Source organism: Coturnix japonica, chromosome Z (assembly GCF_001577835.2).
Source record: "Coturnix japonica isolate 7356 chromosome Z, Coturnix japonica 2.1, whole genome shotgun sequence".
NCBI lineage: Eukaryota > Metazoa > Chordata > Aves > Galliformes > Phasianidae > Coturnix > Coturnix japonica.
Window position 1 is genome coordinate 11,863,909 of NC_029547.1, and position 20,838 is coordinate 11,884,746.

The window sequence follows — 20,838 nt, forward strand, 5'->3', positions numbered from 1 at the left end:
AACAACACGATCTTTGAGGACCTCTTCAACCCAGGACATTGTATAGCTCTGCTGCCCCGCTCAGCCCTGGAGGTGCGGCTCCTCCCGCTGCCGGGCAGGCCGCGCCCTCCGCCCCCTCCACCCCTCCTAGCTCAGGTATCAGGCGAAACTGGTCGGGCGTGCGGGAGAGGACGGCGGCTGGAGCGGAGGGAGGATGGCAGTGCGCCGCGGGCTGTGCGTGCTGCTGCTGCTGCTCAGCGCCCTGATAGCGGCTGCCGCTGCCACCGGTGAGACGGAGCGGGGTCCGCGGGATGTGGGGCGGGCGGGTGGGCTCTGCGGGCAGCCCTTCCTCGGGGCTGGGAGCTCGGAGCTATCGGGCAGCGTGGTGCTGCGCTTCGTATAACCGGGTGTGGGAGCTGTTGGTGACCAGAGCCGCGGCTAGCAACTTGCCCGAGGCTGTATCAGGAAAAAAACACGAACAGAACAGCGAACTTTTGCTTCTGTTTTTCTTTTTTCGTTTTGTTTTTTTTCTTTTTTTCTTTTTTTTTTTTTTTTTTACCCCTTAATCTTTAATCCCTACTTTTGTTTAGATTAAATCGCTTTTTTTTTGGATATTCGTGTTATTGGGGGGGGGGGGGGGGGGTGGGTGGGAGGGGAGGGAAGAGACGTTGACATTTTGCTGCTTTAATTTTGCTGCCCCACTGCCGTATCTCTGTGTGCACTTTGCACTGTACTGTTCTACATTCATTCCGACCGTGCCTTCTTATGTAGTAAAAGTATATGCGTAAGGGCTGTGTAAATAATGAAGTCAGGCTTGTGGTAGGTCCTGCTTTCTCAGCACGCAGACACTAGGTTTTTATTACATGGTTATCAGCTGCGTGTTTGAACCGGGGCGTGATAGCAGCAGATGCTGTGTTCGGCTTTGCTGTGTGTAGGTAACGTTTAGGCTCAGTGTTTGTCTGTGCTGTCTGGAACTGTTGTAAGTTTGGCAGACAGAAGGCAGACAGCGTGAAATCCTTGGGCGGAGAAAATCAGTGAGGTGTTAGGTGCAAATTTCGTGGTTGAGCACAGAGTCGGTGACGTGGGTTTGCCTCCTGGTAGCCCCGTTATCTGAGCTGTGACTGTGGAGGCGACTTAGCAGGGGAAAGCGGTGAGCTTCAGCACTGCAGACGGGTGCTTGATGTTCTGATGTTGAGATGGGAGAGAGCTGGTGATAGGATTCCCTCTGTGCCGAGATGTGCTGCAGAGGACATGGTTCAGGGACAGCATGATCTAGTGCCTGATTTAGTGGTTTGCCTAAAGCAGGGGGGGTTGGAACTAGATGATCTTTGAGGCCCTTTCCAACCCAAGGTAGTCTGTGTTCTTTGTTTTCTTTACCCAAACTTAATGGCTCTGTGATTCTAAATCAGGAGACATGGCTGTTGTCCAGCAGGCTCATGCGTTGTAGAGTTAGAGTGAATCTGTGCTGCTGAACCAAGCACTAGGATAGTCATAACCATAGTCCTGTGCAGATATTGCCACCATGACCTGCAATACGAGATACCCTGTGCTACCAACACTTATGTATCTGCAGGGTAGGCGTAGTAGTTCATTTTGTGCGCTGCGGGTTGTAACTGAAGAAGCATTCGAACATTCTCAGGCATGCAGTCACATTTTTGTGTGGTTCTTTGTGAAGCCAGGAGCTGGATTTTGATCCTTGTGGGTCTCTTCCAAGTTGGGAAATTTTGTAATTCTATGATTCTGGACAAAAAGCAAAGGTGTTGAAATGGTCTTTTGGTGTGGAAGGAATCTGTTGGTCCCCATGATGGCTCTTAAGCTTTTCCCGTGGGCAGATAAGCAAGTTAACTGCATTCTCTGTGTTTGAGTCAGGCTGGGTGAAACTCTGCTTGGAAAAAAACAGCAATTGTTATGGAAAACAGTGAGCACTGAAGGAATAAGAAAGGACTGTAGAAAATGCACATACCTAACAAAGGATTGGTTACCCTGGGAGGGAGTGTTAACAGCAACGGAAACAGGATGCAGAACTGTCTCCCTATGCATGCAGGCTGGGCTAATAAAAGCTGCCTGGTAACAGCAGTATAATTCTGAAGCCGAAACCAAAAGAAGTGAGCATGAAAGTCAAATTTGGTGTCTGAAATAATCTGTTTAATTTGACCATGTCTTTGAAGACAGAACAAAAAATAGTAACAATAAAACTATTGTCCTTGTTCTATCATTCTTGCAATACTAATTGTGGATCGTGTGCTCTTCAATCTACTTTGTGTTGCTTTTGTTCTTCAGTGTTGTACTAAAGCTATAGGGTTTTTGGAGATTATTTTTGATAATACATTTCAAACAAGCCTATGAACATCAGTGGCAAAGCTCATGGCCAACTTGTTGTCAATTGGGTCTCCCAGGTCCTTCTCCACAGGGCTTCTTTCGAGCAGGTCAGACCCTAGACTGTACTGATAGAATCATAGAATGGCCTGGTTTGAAAAGGACCTCAAACATCATCTAGTTTCAACCCCCCTGCTGTGAGCAGGGTTACCAACCACCAGGCTGTCCAGAGCCACATCCAGCCCAGCCTTGAATTCCTTCACAGATGGGACATCCAATACCTCTCTGGGCAACTTGTTCCAGTGTGTCAGCACCTTCTGAGTAAAAAGCTTCTTCCTGATATCTAACCTAAATCTCCCCTTTCTTAGTGTAAAACTGTTCCTCCTTGTCTTATCACAGCCATTCCTCCTCCTGTATATACACTCCCTTCAAGTACTGGAAGGTCACAATGAGGTCTTCTTGGAGTATTCTTTTCTCCAACTGAGAACTGGGCTAAACAGGCCTGGATCCTTCTCAGTCCACCCCACCACCCACTCATCTGTCCCGCACCTCCTCAGCTTACCAATGGGGATGTTATGAAAGAAGACAGTGTAAAAAGCCTTGTTGAAGTCAAGGTAGAAAACATGCATTGCTCTTCCCCCCATCTACCCAGGCTGTGATGACATTATAGATGGCTACCAGATGGGACAAGCATGGTTCCCCCTTGGTGAATCCATGTTGACTGCTCATGACAATCACCTTTTCTTCCACTTGCTTGGAGGTTACATATGGAGTAAGTTGTTCCATTAAGACCCAGAGATGAAAGTGAGCTTGGCTGACTTGTAGTTTCTCAACTCCTCTTTCTTGCCCTTTTTGAAGACTGGAGTGACATTGGTTTTCCTCCAGTTCACATGCACGCTCTTGTTCTCCATGACCTTTCATAGATGATAGAGAGTGGCTTGCCAGTTCCCTAATCACTTGTGGGTATATACCATTGGGAACCATGGGTTTGTGTGCATCAGGTTTGCCTATATGATCTCCAACCAGATACTCCTCAATTAAGGAGAAGTCCTTGTTTTTCCAGCCTCTTATCTTCAGGATTCTGGGATTTCTGAGAGGCAATTTTAGTGGTAAGACTGAAGCAAGAAGGCACTCAGTAACTCTGCCTTTCTGGAGTCCTTCATTACCAGGGCACCTACCACATGTGGCAGTGGCCCCACATTTTCCCTCATCTTCCATTTGCCTTTCTTGTTGTTCTTGACCTCCCTAACCAGGTTTAATTCAAAGTTGGCCTTAGCCTTTCTCAGTGCATCCTTTTGTGCCCTGACAACATTCCTATATTCCTCCCAAGTGGCCAGACCCCTTTTCCACATTCCATAGACTTTCTTCTTCCATTTGAGTTTTTGCATGAGCTCCTTGCTCATCCATGCAGGTCTTCTGCCACCTTTGCCTGATTTCTTACTCTTATGGATGCAGCAATCATAAGCTTGGTGTTTGAATGTCTACCAACTCTCTTGGGCCTGTTTACCTTCCAGTGCTATAACCCACGAGATCCAAGTAGGTCCTTGAACTAGTTGACTAGTTCAGAAGAGTCAACATAGTTTACATGGAAGAAACAAGGCAGAAAGTAGGACTGCAACCCTGAACTTCAACTATGTTGACTCTACTGAAGTTCAGGGTTGCAGTCCTACTTTCTGCTTTGTTTCTTCCACGTAAAGTCCTGAACCCCACTGTCTTGTGGTCTCTGCATTCAAGGCTACCCTCAGCCTTCCCGTTCCCAAGCAGTAAGAACAAGGCCCAGTAGCACGCTTCTCTTTGGCTCCTCCACCATTTATGTCAGAAAGTTATTTTTAATTCACTGCAGGAACCTCCTAGGCTGTGTTTGCCTGGCTGTGTTGTTTTTCCAGCAAATACCAGGATGGTTGAAATACCCCTAGGAGCCAGCACCTGTGATTGTGATGCTACTTTTTGGCTGTCTGTAGAAGGCCTCATCAAGTTCCTCCTGATCAGACAGTCTGTAGTAAACACCTACAGCGGTGTACCCATGTGAACCTTCCCCTTAACTCTGATCCATAAGCTCTCCACTCATTCATCACTAGGCAGAGCTTGATGTATTCCAGTTGCTGTCTCACAAAAAGAGCAACTCCATCACCTTGCCTTGCTGGCCCATGTTTCCTAAAAAGGACATATCCATTCATTACAGCATTCCAGTCATGCAAGCTCTCCCACCATATCTTTGTGATTACAGGGGGACTGTGATCCTGAGGCACACATATTTCTAGTCTTTCTGCTTACTCCCCGTGCTGTGTGCATTGGTATACAGACACTCCAGGGAGGAGGAGGGAGTAGAGGATGCATGTTTCCCTAAAAGAATACAAGAGGAACATCTGTAGCTATGTGCCCCTTTGTGGTGGCTGACCTTTTGGCTCATACTGTGGGAGGCAACTAAGGAACATTTATCACTGTTCCAGTTGGCCTGGTTTATTCCCCAGTTGGTTGCAAAAGCATGAGCATTGCAATTTTTTACATATTTTTACATTTTATAAACATCTAAAGGGAGGTAGGAGGCAAATGGATGAGGCCCAGCTGTGCTTAGTGGTGTGCAGTGATAAGATGAGGAATCTTCCTGGAATCTTGAACATAGGAAGTTCTGTACTAACACGTGGAAGAACTTCTTGAAGGTAAGGGTGAAGGAGAACCAGCACAGGTTCCCTAGAGAAGTTGTAGAGTCTCCTGTTTCTTCAAGGTAAGGGTGATGGAGCACCAGCACAGGTTCATTAGAGAAGTTGTAGAGTCTCCTGTTGAGATATTCAAGACCCATCTGGACACCTACTTGTACAACCTACTGCATAGAACCCACTTTAGCATAGGAGTTGGCCTTTATGATCTCTTGAGGTCACTTCCAGCCCCTGCAATCCTGTGATTTTGGAGCTTGTCCCACAAGTCTTTCTGTTTAAAGCCTGGCTTACTGTTCTGGTCATCCTGCTGTCAGAGGTTGCCATGCCTTTTCTAGGCAGGTGAATCCAATCCTTCCCTGGTGGGTTACCTATTTCATTGAAAGTCCCATCATCCTAAGAACCAAAACCCTCATAGAAGTACCAGCTATGTAGCCGAGAATTGATACACATTATATGTCTGTTTCTGATCACCTGTTTTGACAATCTGTGCTGGAAAACATGCATACTTGTGTAATTATGTGGTTCTCATCTGATAATTGTTATGCTTGAAAATTTAAGCTGTTAAGCATTTTTTATTTTCAAATTATGTCAGAAACAGTAATCACTGAATGAAAAGGAGTCACACTTAGACACTGTTGTTGGCTTCTTACACACAGACCAGTTTGGTTAAGAAAGCTCTTCATACTCCTGTAGGCTTTTTTCTGTTATTTATTTTGTTAATGTTGTGTTGTTTGGGGTTGGGGAAGTTGGGGCTGTTTTTGTTGATGGTGGTGGTTTTTTATTCCCCAGTACAGATATTGATAGAAACTGTGATATGGGTAAATTACTTCTACCACAAGCAGTCATGTTTCACATCCACTCAGTCTGCCATGGTGGATTTTTGTCTGACTCTTTGGAACAGAGTAATTGCATTGACATTTTCTGTTAGTGCAGTTTGACTAGACTGTGCAAGTGGACTCTATTGGGTATGGAAGGTGTTGCAGTGGGAGTCTCTGGACTGAGCCATATGAAAGCTGTCATACAAGACAGACAGTGTCTGGTTTACCTGTATGGTTTTCAGGTTTATGTGGCATACAAAGATACAGAGAAAAACCTGAAGTAATAACTTTCTGTTTTATGAAACAGTCTTGGCTGCCAGTTCTAGCTGTGTAGTGATTTGGTTGGAAATTGTAGAGACTGCTTAACTACCTTATCTGCGAATCAGAAGGAGATTACAGATGTCTGGCCCTTCTGCATCTTGTTGGGCAAAAAGTTAGTCTGTTCATATCTAGCTTTGGATATGATATAATACCTTTCTTCAGAAGTATTTTACACACAGAATCATAGAATCACTCAGGTTGGAAAAGACATTAGAGATCATCAAGTCCAACCATAACCTAACCATACTACCCTAACAACTCTGCACTAAATCATGTCCCTGAGCACCAGATCCAAATGGTTTTTAAACAGATCCAGGGGTGGTGACTCAAACACCTTGATTCCTTGATTCCTGCACACATAGCTTCCTGAATTGCATTCCAGTTGTTCCAGTTCTAGCTAGTCTGAGGACAGCGTGTCCCTTTCCTGGAGGCATTCAAGGTGAGGTTGCATGGGGCCCTGGGCAGTTTGGTCTAGTGCCTTATTAGTCAGAAACCCTGCTCAGAGCAGCAGGGTTTGGAACTATATGATCTTTGGGGTCCCTTCCAACCCAAGCCATTCTATCATTTTTTGCTCTATTTTCTGCCTACCTAATTTTGAGGCCATCTCATCTAAGAAACTGGTACTGCATATATGTTGGATGCCTGCTGCAGAGTTTTGTGAATCTCAGTGCTTAAGCAATCTGGCAGCATCGTGGAAAAGGACAGTAGTGCTGTGGGATCCTTAAAGCAGTTTCTGTTTCAACTGTTGAGCTAGTAGGAGCACATGATGATGTGGGAAAGTTTTCTAGTAGTTGATACAATCCTTGAATAAGGATGTACGTGTTTGGATAATAAACTTAAAAGGAAGAAAAATTGTCAAGCATTAGAAAACATTTAATTTTTCTATTGATAAGGCCCTCTTTAATTGTATAGTGTAAATCATGCTACCTAGTTTATCTTAAAGAACTTCAAAAAAACATCAAGACAAATTGAGAAAAATAAATAACAGCAATTTCTCAATTTTTATTTCTTTTTTCTAGAGAGAAGTAGAACCAGCAGTTCAAAAGGAAGAAGTTTTGCTGGTCAGAAGGTTCCGAATACTAATAACGCCTCTGAGGAGTCATACAAAGTGGATGATTTTGCAGCAAAAGTCCTTACAGGAAAACTGACTACAGTTTTTCTTCCCATTGTCTATATCATTGTCTTTATCATTGGTTTGCCAAGCAATGCTCTGGCCATCTGGGTCTTTTTTTTCAGAACAAAGAAGAAACATCCTGCTGTGATTTATATGGTTAACTTGGCATTGGCAGACCTTCTTTTTGTTGTCTGGTTCCCACTGAAGATTGCGTACCACATAAATGGCAATAACTGGCTATTTGGGGAAGGTCTCTGCAAAGTGCTTGTTGGATTTTTTTACGGAAATATGTACTGCTCCATTCTTTTTATGACATGTCTCAGTGTGCAGAGGTATTGGGTTGTAGTGAATCCCATTGTGCACTCAAGAAGGAAGTCTGAAATTGCCCTGGGCATCTCCCTTGCTATCTGGATACTGATTTTGTTGGGAACCATTCCACTGTATCTTGTTAATCAGACAGTGTATATTTCAGACCTTAACATCACTACCTGCCACGATGTGTTGCCTGAAAATATTTTGGCTCATGACATGTTCAAGTACTTTCTCTCACTTGCAATTGGACTCTTCCTAATTCCAGCTCTCATCACTGCTGTTGCTTACATACTAATGATTAAGACTCTGAATGCTTCAATCTCAGATATAAGCACTGGGAAGAAACGAAAAAGAGCAATCAAGATCATAATTGCTGTCCTGTCCATGTATCTCATATGTTTTACACCAAGCAATGTGCTACTTGTTGTGCACTATCTGCTGCTCAAAAACTATAACCAAAGCTCTCTGTACATGTCATACATAACTGCGCTGTGTCTGTCCACTCTGAACAGTTGTATTGATCCATTCATTTACTATTATATTTCAAAAGACTTCAGAGACAATCTTAAAAATGCTCTTCTTTGCCAAAGTGTGCGAACTACACGGAGGATGCAGGTCTCTCTCTCGTCAGGCAGATACCTCAAGAAATCTAATTCTTACTCTTCGAACTCAAATGGAACCACTAAATCAACCTATTGACTTCAGTCCTAGAACAAAGACTGTGATGAGAAAGTTATTTTGTATAAGAGTTTGAAGAATTAACTTTGTGGTTTTTTTATTCACATTTGAAGCGTAGATGTCAGAACTGACAGGTGATCTTGTACAGAATTAGCAAATAGATAAATCTTCTAACTAGGCTGAAAAAGAAAAAAAAATCATGACATTTCTGATGCTTTGCCGGCCTCAAAGTGTGTTGAGGTTGAAGACATTTTTGTTCAATATTGAAGTTCTCTAAATGCAAAATGTCACTGAAATGTTTTATAGAGCCACTAGTACATTTAATTAACAGATAAATCTGTTTTGTTTGGCTTTAACTGTAATGAACAGTTAAATTCGTTATGTCCAGTGTTGCTCTGTGTACATGCTTACACTGAATACTGTTTAAACAGAAGGAAAATCTATTTCACTATATTGTTGTGCGTCCAGCAACATGAGAGCTTATTATTTGCTGTATAATACAATCTTACATTGTTTTCCAAAAGTTTTAAATATTAACATAGTAGAAGCCTGGTGAGATTATTGTGTTAAACTGGCAAGCTGAACCTGTTATCAGCTAGCACTGGATAAATAAAATGTTAGTTGAGATAATAAACTGTTACTTAGTGCTTGCCAAAACCTGATCTTAAATGGGTATATTTAACAAAATTTTGATTAGTAGCATTGATGTTTTTATATAACACCTTGTATTTTTTAAGATATCTAAATAAGACTTCTTTTTTTATTATTTTTGTGTGTAACAAATTTGAATTGCCTGCTTTCTTTAATGCTTTTATGTACTCTTCAAATGGCTTAGCAGTTCAACTTGCCTGGTTTCAGAGAGATTATTCTGAATAGTGAATTAGGAACCTGACAGCTACAGCTGTAACATAAGAATTTGTCAAGTAGGATTACCTGTTGATGCATTTCATTGGAACATACCTCCATTTCCTTCAGATAACTAAACCAGATGGGTTTAGAACTCAGGGAAAACTATGAGAGATAAAACACGTTAATAAAGATACTGGACTTCAACATTATTGGATTTCTAAAATACCTTAAATCCTTCTCCCCCATCCATAATATTTGTTACCACTGAGGAATATGAAAATGAATTTACTTAACAATCTGAAAAGCTGCTGTTATTACAGCTGGTGGTAGGATTAAAACACATTTTCTCACATCTTCTGGCCCTTCTAAGTCTCACCAGGCTGTACATTGCACTGATGCCTAAGTGAACTATCTGAGACTTAGATGGAGCCAGATCCCTACAAACAGATAAGCAAACAGAGAAGCTGTCAGTCCGAACAACACTCTGGAACAACTGATAAATAGATGGGAAATAGCCAGCCTTTTGGGGATCTTCAACTGTTGCAAGAATTGAAACAGTTTTGTACAGTTTAAAGGCTGCAAGTATTCCTGTAATAAATACTGTGTTATGAACTCTTTTGTTGTTGTTCTCTTGTGATTACCTGCTTTTGTTCTCGTCAGTTCAGTCCCTTGTTTTATTCACTGGTTTCCACATTCTCCACCTGCTTTTCTGATGAGCTCATGCCTCACCCTATATAAAGATTTGCTCGTTAGAACTTTCACTCTGTTGTGATAAACTTGTAATTGTTACTGAAGTCAATGAACATCTCTCCTAAGCAGCTGTAGATTCAGTAGTTTTCTTCCACACATAGTAAAATCTAAGAAGTTTGTTTAATGTGTTTGACCACTCCTTTTAAGGACTAAAAAGCCCTCCTTTTTGTTTGCTGCAATCTTGTCTACTAATTCTAGCCAGATACTTAATACAAAAGTGGAATTATGGTTATATGGTATCCCAGTAGTCCTAAATAAAGCAGCAAGTCATTTTAATGGATGTCTTAAGAGCAGAGTACAGCTCTTTAGGTTGCACAGAACACAAGTGCTTTTTAGGCATGAAAGCTGTGTTTCTACCAGGAAACATGAAGAGCAAGTAGGGAAATAATTGCTTTTTTATTATTGAACTGAAGATGTAATGTAGCATCCTTAACAGAAGATAACTGCTCAAGGACATACCTTACTGTAAAGATTTAACATCTAAATTCTTCCCTTATTCTGCACACAATAAATGGAGTTTGAGAATGTCTATTTTTTTTTTCTCCTTCTGAATAGCCTAATGTGCTTCCTGCTTTATGTGCAGTAATGAGTAACTCGAAGGGCATCCAGTTCATATGATTGGAGTGGTGCCTGAGCTCTGAACACTACCTGAGTTCTGCCAGGAGTCCAAGGGTTAAAGGCTGTATGTTTGTCATGATTTTGGCTAAGGTACACTAAATTTTCTTTCTAGAGGCTCGTATGATGGTGTGTTTGTGATTTTTAGTGTTGGCACACTGATGTCCTCAGTAAGCACTGCTCACACAGAGCCAAAGATTTTTCTCATGCTGCCCTGCTGGAGGGGACACAGCCAGGACAGCTGACCCAAACTGACCAAAGGGATGAACATCCCCTTGTAGCTTGGAGTGCCATACTCAGCAGCAAGTGCAGAGAGAAAGGAGGAGAAAGGGGGAATGTTTGGAATGATACTGTTTGTCTTCCCACCAAACAACCTTCATATCTAATGAGCTGTGCTCTCCTGGAAGTGGCTGAACATCTGCCTGCCAATGGGAAGCAGCAAATGAATTCCTTGTTTTGCTTTGCTTGTGTGTACAGCTTTTGCTTTACCTAGTGAACTGTTATCTCTCAGCCCACAAGTCTGCAAACTCTTATTTCCTGATTGCCTTCCCCATCCCACTGGGAAGAGTGAGTAAGCAGCTTTGCGGTGCGGAGATGCCTTCAAGGTTAATCTACAGTAGTCCTTTCTGTGCCCAGCATGGGAAACAAAGGGTTAGAGATGTTCACAGATACAATTAGACTGTGGAGTGTGCCAGACCAAATTTAAAGATATTAAAGCTGTTTCACTGCTAACTGGTAGGCTCCTGTGGTTGTTACTGGGTTTGCTTGCCTTACAATATATTAGAGTGTAGTGCTTATTAGAGGCTGCTTTTTTTTTTTTCTTTTTTTTTTTTTTTTTCTTCCTTATTCTAATCCTTATCATCTTGCTTTGCTTTGCCTGGAGGTGTTGTGATAACAGTCATGTCCCTGGGCTGGCAGATAATCATGGTCTCAGTGTTCTATCCCCGTGCTGATGTACAGGTCAGGTTGAGACTCCAAGCTGAACTCAAGTCAATGAGACTGACCTGTGAATGAGCCCAGATGGGAGCACATACACCTTGAAGCATCTGTGGCTACAGATAAGTCCACTCCGGAGTGAGTATTCATCAGAGTGTCTGTGGCCATGGTGAAGTGTGTGTCTCAGCAGGTACATCTTGCAGCATCCAAGTCTGTGGATTACGCCATGCTACTGTACCCTGAAGTGTCTGTGGTCATGGATAGGACTGTGACACATCAGTGTCTGAAAGGACCTCTGAAGGATCTCTTGTGAATGAAAAAAGCTGCACCAGAGCAGGTTTTTTAAAATTAATATTTTTATTTGTTTGTTTGTTTGTACTTATACCTCAAAACAACTGTGAATATGGACAAGTCCACACCACAGAAAGTATACTTCTGGGAAAGCTGTGGCCTGTTAGTAATTGTTGTGTACACTAGAACAGGTAGACTTCAAAGCATCCGTGACTGTCTACATTGTAGACAGGGTAGGTACACAACATGGATGATAGACTGTGATTCAAGGATGAGGCGACACTGAAGCAGGTACACTTCTCAGGGACCGCTGAAAATGGTGTCCTGGTTTCTGCTGGGACAGTGTTGATTTTCTTCATTATGTCTGGCATGATGCTTAGGGTTTGGCTGAAATATAGTAAATTATTTTCATAGAGGCTCATATGTTGCTGTGTTCAGGATTTTTGGTGATGACACCTTGATGTTTCAGTTGTTGCTCTCACTGAGCACTGAAAAGATATCTTCAGTCATGTTTCTTTTTTCAGTATAGATTATTAATCTCCATTTTTTATTTGCCTTCGCTGTTTTACTGATATAATCTGGGGGGCTTGTTTTGGGGTGCTGGGATTCATTCTATTTTCTAATGCAGGTGGGAGTCATCTTCCTCAGTATCAAACTACTGCAGGGTTAGGAGAAGAAGAAAAGATCAGATTCTGAGAACTTCATCAAATGTCCAACAGTTTTTAAGATCTTTATCTTCAAGGTAAATAATCCCGTCTGTTTCTTCCTGTGCCTTGACCCATGTATGAAGAAGAGCAAACTAATCTGCAGATACAGAAGAGGAACCTTTATAAGAATTAGTTTGTTCTCTTGTTTTATTTCTGCTAAAACAATGACAAATAGTGGCAAGCTTTTAGTAAAGTAGTAGCATTGTTTTTTAAAAAGATTTTCCCATCTATAGCTGCAATGGAAGCCCCCATCCTGAATTTAAGAAGGGTTAATTTTGCTCCCATTAATTGGCAGGTAGGCCAGGCTATCTGTGGTGCAAAGGATAATAAAAGTGGCTGCAAGTTTGAAGAAAATGTGCCTATGGTTAGAGTGCTGTATGCCACCTGGTATCCTGGAAGAGCATTTTAAGTTGGCTTGCCACAGTCCTGTTCCTCTTCCCCTCCTTTCTATGGCATTGCTATTACGCAGCTGAATAGGAAAGGTTAGAGGGTGGATACAGCAGAAAACTACCACTACTGAAATGTAGTGCTTAGCTGAATTAAAGACACTTGAATTGACAGCTGAGTTCCTGTGCAGCCAGACAGAGATGGGGCAAAAACTGTTAGCCCAGGAGGGTGAAACTGGCTATTAAGCTCTTTCTGGAACTGTACACTCAAACAGGACCAGTTGGAATGAAGGCAGTCACCTTCAGCAAATGACTTTTGAGCAGTTACAGTGCTAACTTGGCAATTTGAACACCAAAAGGTAGAAGAAAACCCTCCCTGCCTATGGCTGAGAGAAGGCTTGGATGCCACAAAAACAAGTGTCAACTAACTCAAAATCAGTGTAATTTATGTGCACATTGTCATGGTTACACAAACGGCTCAAGCATGTGTTGCTGCTAATAGGCTGTAACGAAGAGTTTGCTCTGCCCTGGCTGCTGGATCACACCATTCTTTCATTCTGTTACCGGCATGTGTGACCTTGCAATGGATTGGTTCAGTGAAAAGTAATCAGTTAAAGTTAAACCTGGAGTAGAGAGTGAGGCAAAGGTTTATTTTGTCATGTAACAGCATTTGTCTGGTTGCTGAGGGATTGGCTTAGCATGAGGAAGAGAAGCAGCTTCTGTCTTTCAGTGTCAGCACCAGTTCACACTGTGGGTCTGCAAAGCAAGTTGAAGTAGAGGAGCTGCAGTAAGAAGATAGGAATGGCTTTGGTGGCACAGACCCAGGGCCCACCACCTGCTCACTATGCCCGGAGACATTTAACTGTGCCAGCAGACAGCAGAACAGCAGGGCTGGGGAAGTTTCTCACATTTCAGCATCATTAAGGTGTTGTGCTATGGGCCTCAGAATAAAAAATGAGACAAGCACCCTCACAAAATCCAGCTACCAAAGGATGAGGGTTCCCTAAAGTCTGTTATGGATGGTCTGCTAGAAACATCAGTGAGTTGTTTTGTGGCGAAAATCAAACTCTTCTTGCTTGCTTCGAATCAGTGCCTTAATGGCACTCAGTTCTTAAAGAAGAAGAGTGTGTGAACAAATCTGTGATCACCTTGTCCATGCCTGCTGCAATTTTGTAGGCCAGTATCACATTCCCCTTCTCAACTACTTTCCAGGCTGAGGCTTCCTGGCCCACTCAGTTACTCCAGACACAATTCAACAGGTAATACTTCCATTTCTTTCTCTACTCTGTCCCTCAGCAACATAGAATATCCAAGCCACAGATGGTAGAGTGATGAGTGCTGTTTTACTCCCAGTTATTTTCCCAATACTTCCCAACATTTAATTCTTCAATTATAGTTATGTTTTTTAATTTGCACTGGGTTTATATTTTCATGAAACTGCTTATAATTCAGTATGGCACTCCAGAGTGATCATAGTTTTTCACCCATAATTGTATAAAGCAAGCTGTTTTTTTTCTTTTTGCAGCTCACTTTACAGTTATTTATACTCAGTTCACCTGTCAATTCATTGCTCAGTGTTGCAAAGTTCTTCTGTAAGCCTTTGTGGTCTGCAGAAGACCTTATTGCCTTGACTGACTTTGTATCTTCATCAAACTTTTATTCCTCACTGCTTAAACCTTTTCAGACCAGTTATGAATGTGCAGAACTGGTCCAGCACTCCACTGGTAAGCTCCCTTTGTTGTGAACAACAAACATTTTCCTGCTGACCTTTGCGTCCTGTCTTGGAAATCCAGGTAGTGTGTGTTCTAGTCTTCATGTGTGTCCTTCCTCTTCCAAGAACTCCAAAAAGCTGTTAAACCCTGACTTCTTTTTACAAAAACTATAGTGGCTTTTCCTCAAAAGGTGCAAATGTTCCTCAGTAATGGCTCTGGCTATAACTTCCACTAATTGGCTAAGTATCGACATAAGTATAGATATCTGGCTTATAGGACCATGCTCTCTTGGACCCTACAGAACTTTCTTTTAATTATAGATTAAGACATTGGTTTCTAGAAGTGCAATTTCTGCAGGAGGTAATGTGCTACTGCTATGATTTCAGTTATTTTATTCCTGAGTTTTCACAGTAATCCTTGTTGAATACCATCTGGGTCCAGCAATTTTAACATTCATTTTATATTGACCGTAGACATGCAATACATTGCTAAACGTGAAGCTCTCTTGGGAATCAAGCACTGTCATTTTTCTCAGTATCGATAACTCTGTAGACTTAGAGACAATTATTTTCCAAGCACTGTTTTCTGGCAGGACCGGTATAACAGGATGACTATGTAGTCAGCTCACTGTTATCTAGGCCAAAGGAGGTGGAGATACATTGGATAATGGAAAAAATACTAGCGATTGTGAAGGGTGCACTGAGTGCCCTGCAGAAATGCTTGGATCTATGAGGACTAACGTTCCAGTGCCAGTCAGTATAACACAAACTTCACAATCATTTAAGTGTGGCTACAGACAGCCTCCCTGTTAGCCTCATTCTGTGGTGACCGGGTGAAGGAGGAAAGGTGTACTTGGTCCTGTATGTACATGGAGGTAGATAGGATTGTAGCAGTGCTAGAGCCTGCAAACCACCTGCAACTGTCCTTTGATACTGTCCCACACAAAATCTTTGTTTCTAAACTGAAGAGACATGGATGTGATGGATGGAGCATTCAGTGGATAAGGAATTATTTGGATGACCATGCTCAAAGAGTTGCAGTCAATGGTTCAATGTCATGGTGGAGACGAGTGATGGATGATGTCCCTCAGGGCTTGGTGTTGTGGTTTAACCGTAAGACAGCTCAGCACCACACAGCTGTTTGCTCACTCACTCTCAGTGAGTTGGTGGAGATAATTAGAAAAAGAAATTAAAATTTGGGTTGACATAATTAAGTTTAATAAGGTAGAAAAGAATGGGAATCATAATAATTATAATGAAGATAAAATAATATGTAAAACTTGTGATGCAATCAATGCAGCTGCTCAATACCCACTGACTGATGCCTAAGCAGCAGCTTCCCACTGCCAACCAACTCCCCCCAGGTTTACTGCTGAGCATGGAATCAAATGGTATAGAATTTCCTGTTGTCCACCCTTCCTTTTGTTCACTCATCCTGGCAGTGTCCCCTTCCAGCTCTGTGCAACCGCAGCCTCCTCTCTGACAGGGATACACAAGAAGCTGAAATATCCTTGGCTTTGTGTAAGCACTGCTCAGCAACAACTAAAACATTGGTGTGTTACCAATATTATTCTCATTCTAAATACAAGATTCAGCACCATACCAACTTTTTCTTCCATACCAGGAAGAAAATTAACTCTATCCCAGCTGCAAACAGGACAGTCAGTACTGGGACTGATATTATTTAATGACATTGCTGGTAAAGTGGACGGTAGGACTGAGTGCACTCTGCAGGTTTTCTGAGGACACCAAGCTGTGTGGTGTGATTGACATACTAGACGGAAAGGATGACATCCAGAGGGATCATGGAAGATTTGAAAGGATGGCATATACAAAACTTAGAAAACTTGGCAAGGCAGTCCCAAGCACAGATAAGGACTGGGGAATGAGTCAATTGAGGACAGTTTGTGGAGAAGGATTTAGAAATGTTCCTCTCTGTGGAAGGTGCTTTCCTGTCACGTATGCTGCCAGCTGTTGGATGTAGTGTGAAGGTGTTTAACCATCACCTGGGTACTATGTTTTGCCACAGCAGACTCCAGCAGACAATCCATGTGAAAAAACCCTGATGAACCATGATAGCAAGAACCCTAAGGGGACTGTAACCCAGAGGCAGCACCTTTGCAGGTAAAATTTATTCCATCTGGTCTCCATGGGATTTTTACTCTGGTTGTGAAGGACACGTCCATGACAAACGTTATGTAAATGTTTGGAGTGCTTTACCAGCAGTTTGCTGGTAACATGCTTTTCATATGGACTAAACTTCATTCATTTGTTTGTTTTGAAGTTATTAATAATATGCAGTGATGAGCATTAGTGAGCACCTGTATAATGAAGCAAGAGAACCTAGTGTGGGAGGAGAACAAAAGTCTGTACGCAACTGATCTGCATTAAGGTGTTAAGAGAAATGATGTAGTAGGGTAACTACTTTCAGCTCTGGCAGCTGGTTACCTCCAGCCCTGAGACAGATGCATGAAACCAGACAGCTCTATGGGAATTGCTGTCCATGACTGATGGCATTTGGTCAAATATTGCATCCATCAAGTAACAAATGCTCTGACTGAGAACAAGCATGAGCTAGCACATGTAAGGATGACTGCCTATTGCAGTTAGCAGCTGCCTTTGTTTCCATGACTGCACTTGTGCTTTTTGCCTCACCTGGAAGAAGCAAAATGCTGGGAATTGTGTGGTCTGCATGTCTGAGATAAACCTTTTGTACAGGTCATTTGATTTACTCCAAGTTAGGGTGCTTGTCAGGTCTTTGACCACGCAGAAGAAGAAAGCAGTGCATGGAAGTATTGCTGAATGCAACAGCATTCAGATTTTGTCTACGCTGGGTCTGAATCTAGGGCAGTAAGTACTTCTAGTGCTGTGTTTTAGCAATAGGGCGTGTGCTGCTTCTGGATGATGGTCTGTGAGGGTGACTGCCCTATCGCTTAATGGCACTGTGGGATGCAGGGAAGAAGAGAAAATATGTAATAGGCCTGGGTGTGCATTTTGGAGCACCTAAAAAACTAACATAAGAAAGCAAAGGGTATGTTCTCTTTGAAGTGGCTGGCATGCTTTAAAAAAAAAAAAAAAAGAGAAGAAAAAAGGAGGAAATCATTAGCTTATATAACTAAAACAAAAATAAATAAAAGATACAATGTGTAAAGGGAGTTTTCCAGAGGAGTCTCCTTATGTCACACATTTACAAAAGGCAGAAATGAGAGGAATAGGAAGAAAACAAAAGAAGCAATAGATGACTCAGAAGAGTGTGGGCTGGGAAGAGAACATCATGCTCTAATGCCCTCTGGCATGTGGCTGGCAGTGGCTTAGGACCAGCGTACACTTACAGCTTGACATGCCTGACCTCGTGACATTTTGTCTTGAATCCCCAGTCAGGCAAATCCATCTTTTTTTCTGTGAGCTGATGAACTGAATAATGTGCTTCAGTCTAAAATATTATGGACAAGACACAAGTTCATAGCATGTTGGATGCAAGTGATTTTAGATCACATTCAAATGTGGGCTTTTTGGGTTAAAACATGCACCCTCACTTTTGCATATTAAATTCCTATCAGTGGAAGACTTATGATATGGAAATCATACTCACCAAAATATCTGCAGAAGAAGGGCAAAAATGATGTGGGATCATGGCTTCTCAGACAGCAGTCAGAGATACATCCACTGTATTAGTCAAGCTGTATGCCCGAGATGACACTGGTGATATTTAGGAGCTGGCTGAGGATGCTGTTCATCAGATGAATCTCAAGAGAAAAGAACTTTAAATATGGAAACATGTTTGACCAAAAACAGCAAAAACAAAACAAAACAAAATAAACAATACCATGATTAAATGCTCCCTCTTCCATGTCTAGCTGATACTGCATATTTTCTTTAATATGAACAACTATGAAAGATTTAACCCAGCTTTCCCTCTGATGTGCAGATAGTTTTGCAGTCACCACTTCAAAATACACCAATCAGATGCTAGAGAAGGAATTATCAGCTGTTATTAAATACCCCCACTAAGCTTGAGACTGGGAAAGCAGACTGCTAAGAAGAGATACAGGGCTCCTGAAGGGTACTTTTTGAAGTAGGATATTCTCATAGCATTTTCCATTCTCCCCATTCTTTGATCTAAAACACTGTTAAGCTGAATTGTTCTAGTGTAATCTTATCTGAGTAAAAAATATTGTTGTTTACCAGCTGTAATCCTCAGCTTTCTGAACTAGTACAATATGCAGAAGTTTATTATGTGCGATAGATGATTTTTTCTTTATTTGCACAGTTTCTGTGCCCATGTGAAGACTGCTAGCATGGAAATGTTGCTTTACCTTCAAATGCCTGTCTGAAAACTTAATGCATGTTTACCATGGGCACTGTAGCTACAAATAACTGCAATCCCTAAATTGGAAAGATAGGATCTGAAGACTGGACTATTTAGTGGATAAGGAATTGGTTACATTTTTCAGCCTCGAGAAGTGAAGGTTCCAGGGGGACCTCATTGTGGCCTTTCATTGCTAAAAGGAAGCTTATAAACTGGAGGGTGACTGACTTCTTACACAGATAGATAGTGATAGGGATAACAGTCTTAAACTAATAGAGGGAAATTCAGATTAGATGCTAGGATACACACATGGTAATGAGGCATTGGAACAGGTTCCCCAGAGACACAATGGATGCCCCAATCCTGGAAGCATTCAAGGCCAGTTTGGATGGTGTATTGCCATGGATGGGGTCAGCACAAACATCACAGACACCAAGTTAAAGAAGTGTGCTTATCTTTACTTAAATTTAAACAATGAGAAAATATAAGTGAAATGATGCAGCAAGAATGAAATGGAACAAGACAATGCACCTAACCGTTACCACATGAGGATAGAGTCAGTGATTAAGAAAGATGTATCATCAATTGCCCTAATACTTTGCAATCATCCAGATCTGCATTTGCTGGGGAGCCCTGACTACAGTGAGGATTTGGAGAACCTTTCCCAACAGCTGGGAGGTCCTACATGGTGCATCCACTCTTATGTGAAGTCTCCAGCTTTTGCTAAAAGAGAGGCCAGCTTTTATATTGTTGAATAAACAAGTTTATGTGACAATTAGGCAGGAACATCTAGTTTCATTCTCCCTAAAGCCTGGCCAGGGTTAAAGGAGGAACCAATAAAGTTTGTGTACTAGTAGGTCTTGACACTATGCTTCTAAGCAAGGAAAGATTATTACATTCTCATATCCTTTTATCTAAGCTACATCTCTTGCTAAAGAGATGTTTTGTCCAAGATATGTATTTTGCTAGTGATCATACATTTTTCACTAATGATTCACTACTGATGATATATAATACTGTGTTGTGAGATCCATCTAGAGGTCATCTCTGGTTCAAAGCCCACTGTTCTGGCCTAAGGACTTCAGATGATACTAAGTACTTCAGTGATCTGGTGGGTGGCAATACTGCCAATGGCAGTGACTGGAAATGTGTGAACCTTAAGTTCACTTCCAGCCTAAGGTGTGCTATGATCCTATGATTCTGTGGCTCTCTGATAATGTGATTATACAATTCTATGAGGGCAGTAACTCAGGTTTCTTCACAAGCTGAGAATGGAGTAAAACAAGAAATAATGTATTTCTTAAGAAAAAAAAATGGAATCTTTTCCTCTCTCTGAACAATTTCAGGGTCCCTTTTGTATATTTTTTACAGTCTTCTATTTTTCTCAGTGCAGAATTGTAATATTCCTGTAAGGTACTACAAGTTTGTTACTGTTTGGTCTCAAGGACAGCACTCAGGCCGGGATGCAGCTTTAGAGCTGCAACTCATCTTGTCAGATGAGTCAGGAACTGCTGGGAGTGCTGGACCTGTTCAGTAAGGGGGGCCCTGCATCATCAGATGAGATGATGACAGTATCAGCTTTTTATTTTAATTCAAATTTCTCTTGATAGCAAACAAGAATGAGGAATGCCTGGATTCAGACTCTGATAAGAAAATCTAGATGCTATGCCATGCTATTATTTAGGAGATTTCAGTGGGCCAGAAACATCTGTAATTCTGGTTATTGGAAGTCCTTGTTCATTTGCTGTATGAATGCAAAATTTTCCTTTGATGGCTACTAGAATAAAACACATCAATATCTGTTATACTTCCTGTTTCAGTGACCACTGGAAGATGGAACATATGCATGAAATCGATAAAGGTACCTCAATTAGAGCACTATTCACCTACAGCTGTAATCACTGCTAATACAATACAGCTTTCTGCCACACTTCTGCATCATACTCAGTGCACAGTATTGTGACTCCACTAAGTAGGAGACCCATGTGTTCAATATTGCTTCTTGCTATCTGGAAATGAGAATATTTGCATTAAAAGGGAACATACTTGAACACCTAGTTCAGCACAATGGAAGAATGCATTAGGATGT

At 41.8% G+C, this 20,838-nt stretch overlaps 1 protein-coding gene and 1 long non-coding RNA gene across 2 annotated transcripts; one reads left to right on the forward strand and one right to left on the reverse strand.

The window, feature by feature from the left end:
* Positions 1–51: 51 nt before the first annotated feature.
* F2RL1 (F2R like trypsin receptor 1) lies at positions 52–9,659 on the forward strand. The gene is made up of 2 exons (XM_015848640.2): positions 52–266; positions 7,111–9,659. Exons 1-2 carry the CDS (start codon positions 194–196, stop codon positions 8,214–8,216), a joined length of 1,179 nt encoding a protein of 392 aa, XP_015704126.1. The 5' UTR covers positions 52–193; the 3' UTR covers positions 8,217–9,659.
* Positions 9,660–11,691: 2,032 nt separating this feature from the next.
* Positions 11,692–18,467, reverse strand: LOC107305883. The gene is made up of 3 exons (XR_001551914.2): positions 18,267–18,467; positions 18,033–18,186; positions 11,692–12,440 (listed from the first exon to the last, which is right to left on the reverse strand). It is a non-coding gene; the product is annotated as an uncharacterized LOC107305883 (long non-coding RNA).
* Between the last annotated feature and the right edge of the window lie 2,371 nt (positions 18,468–20,838).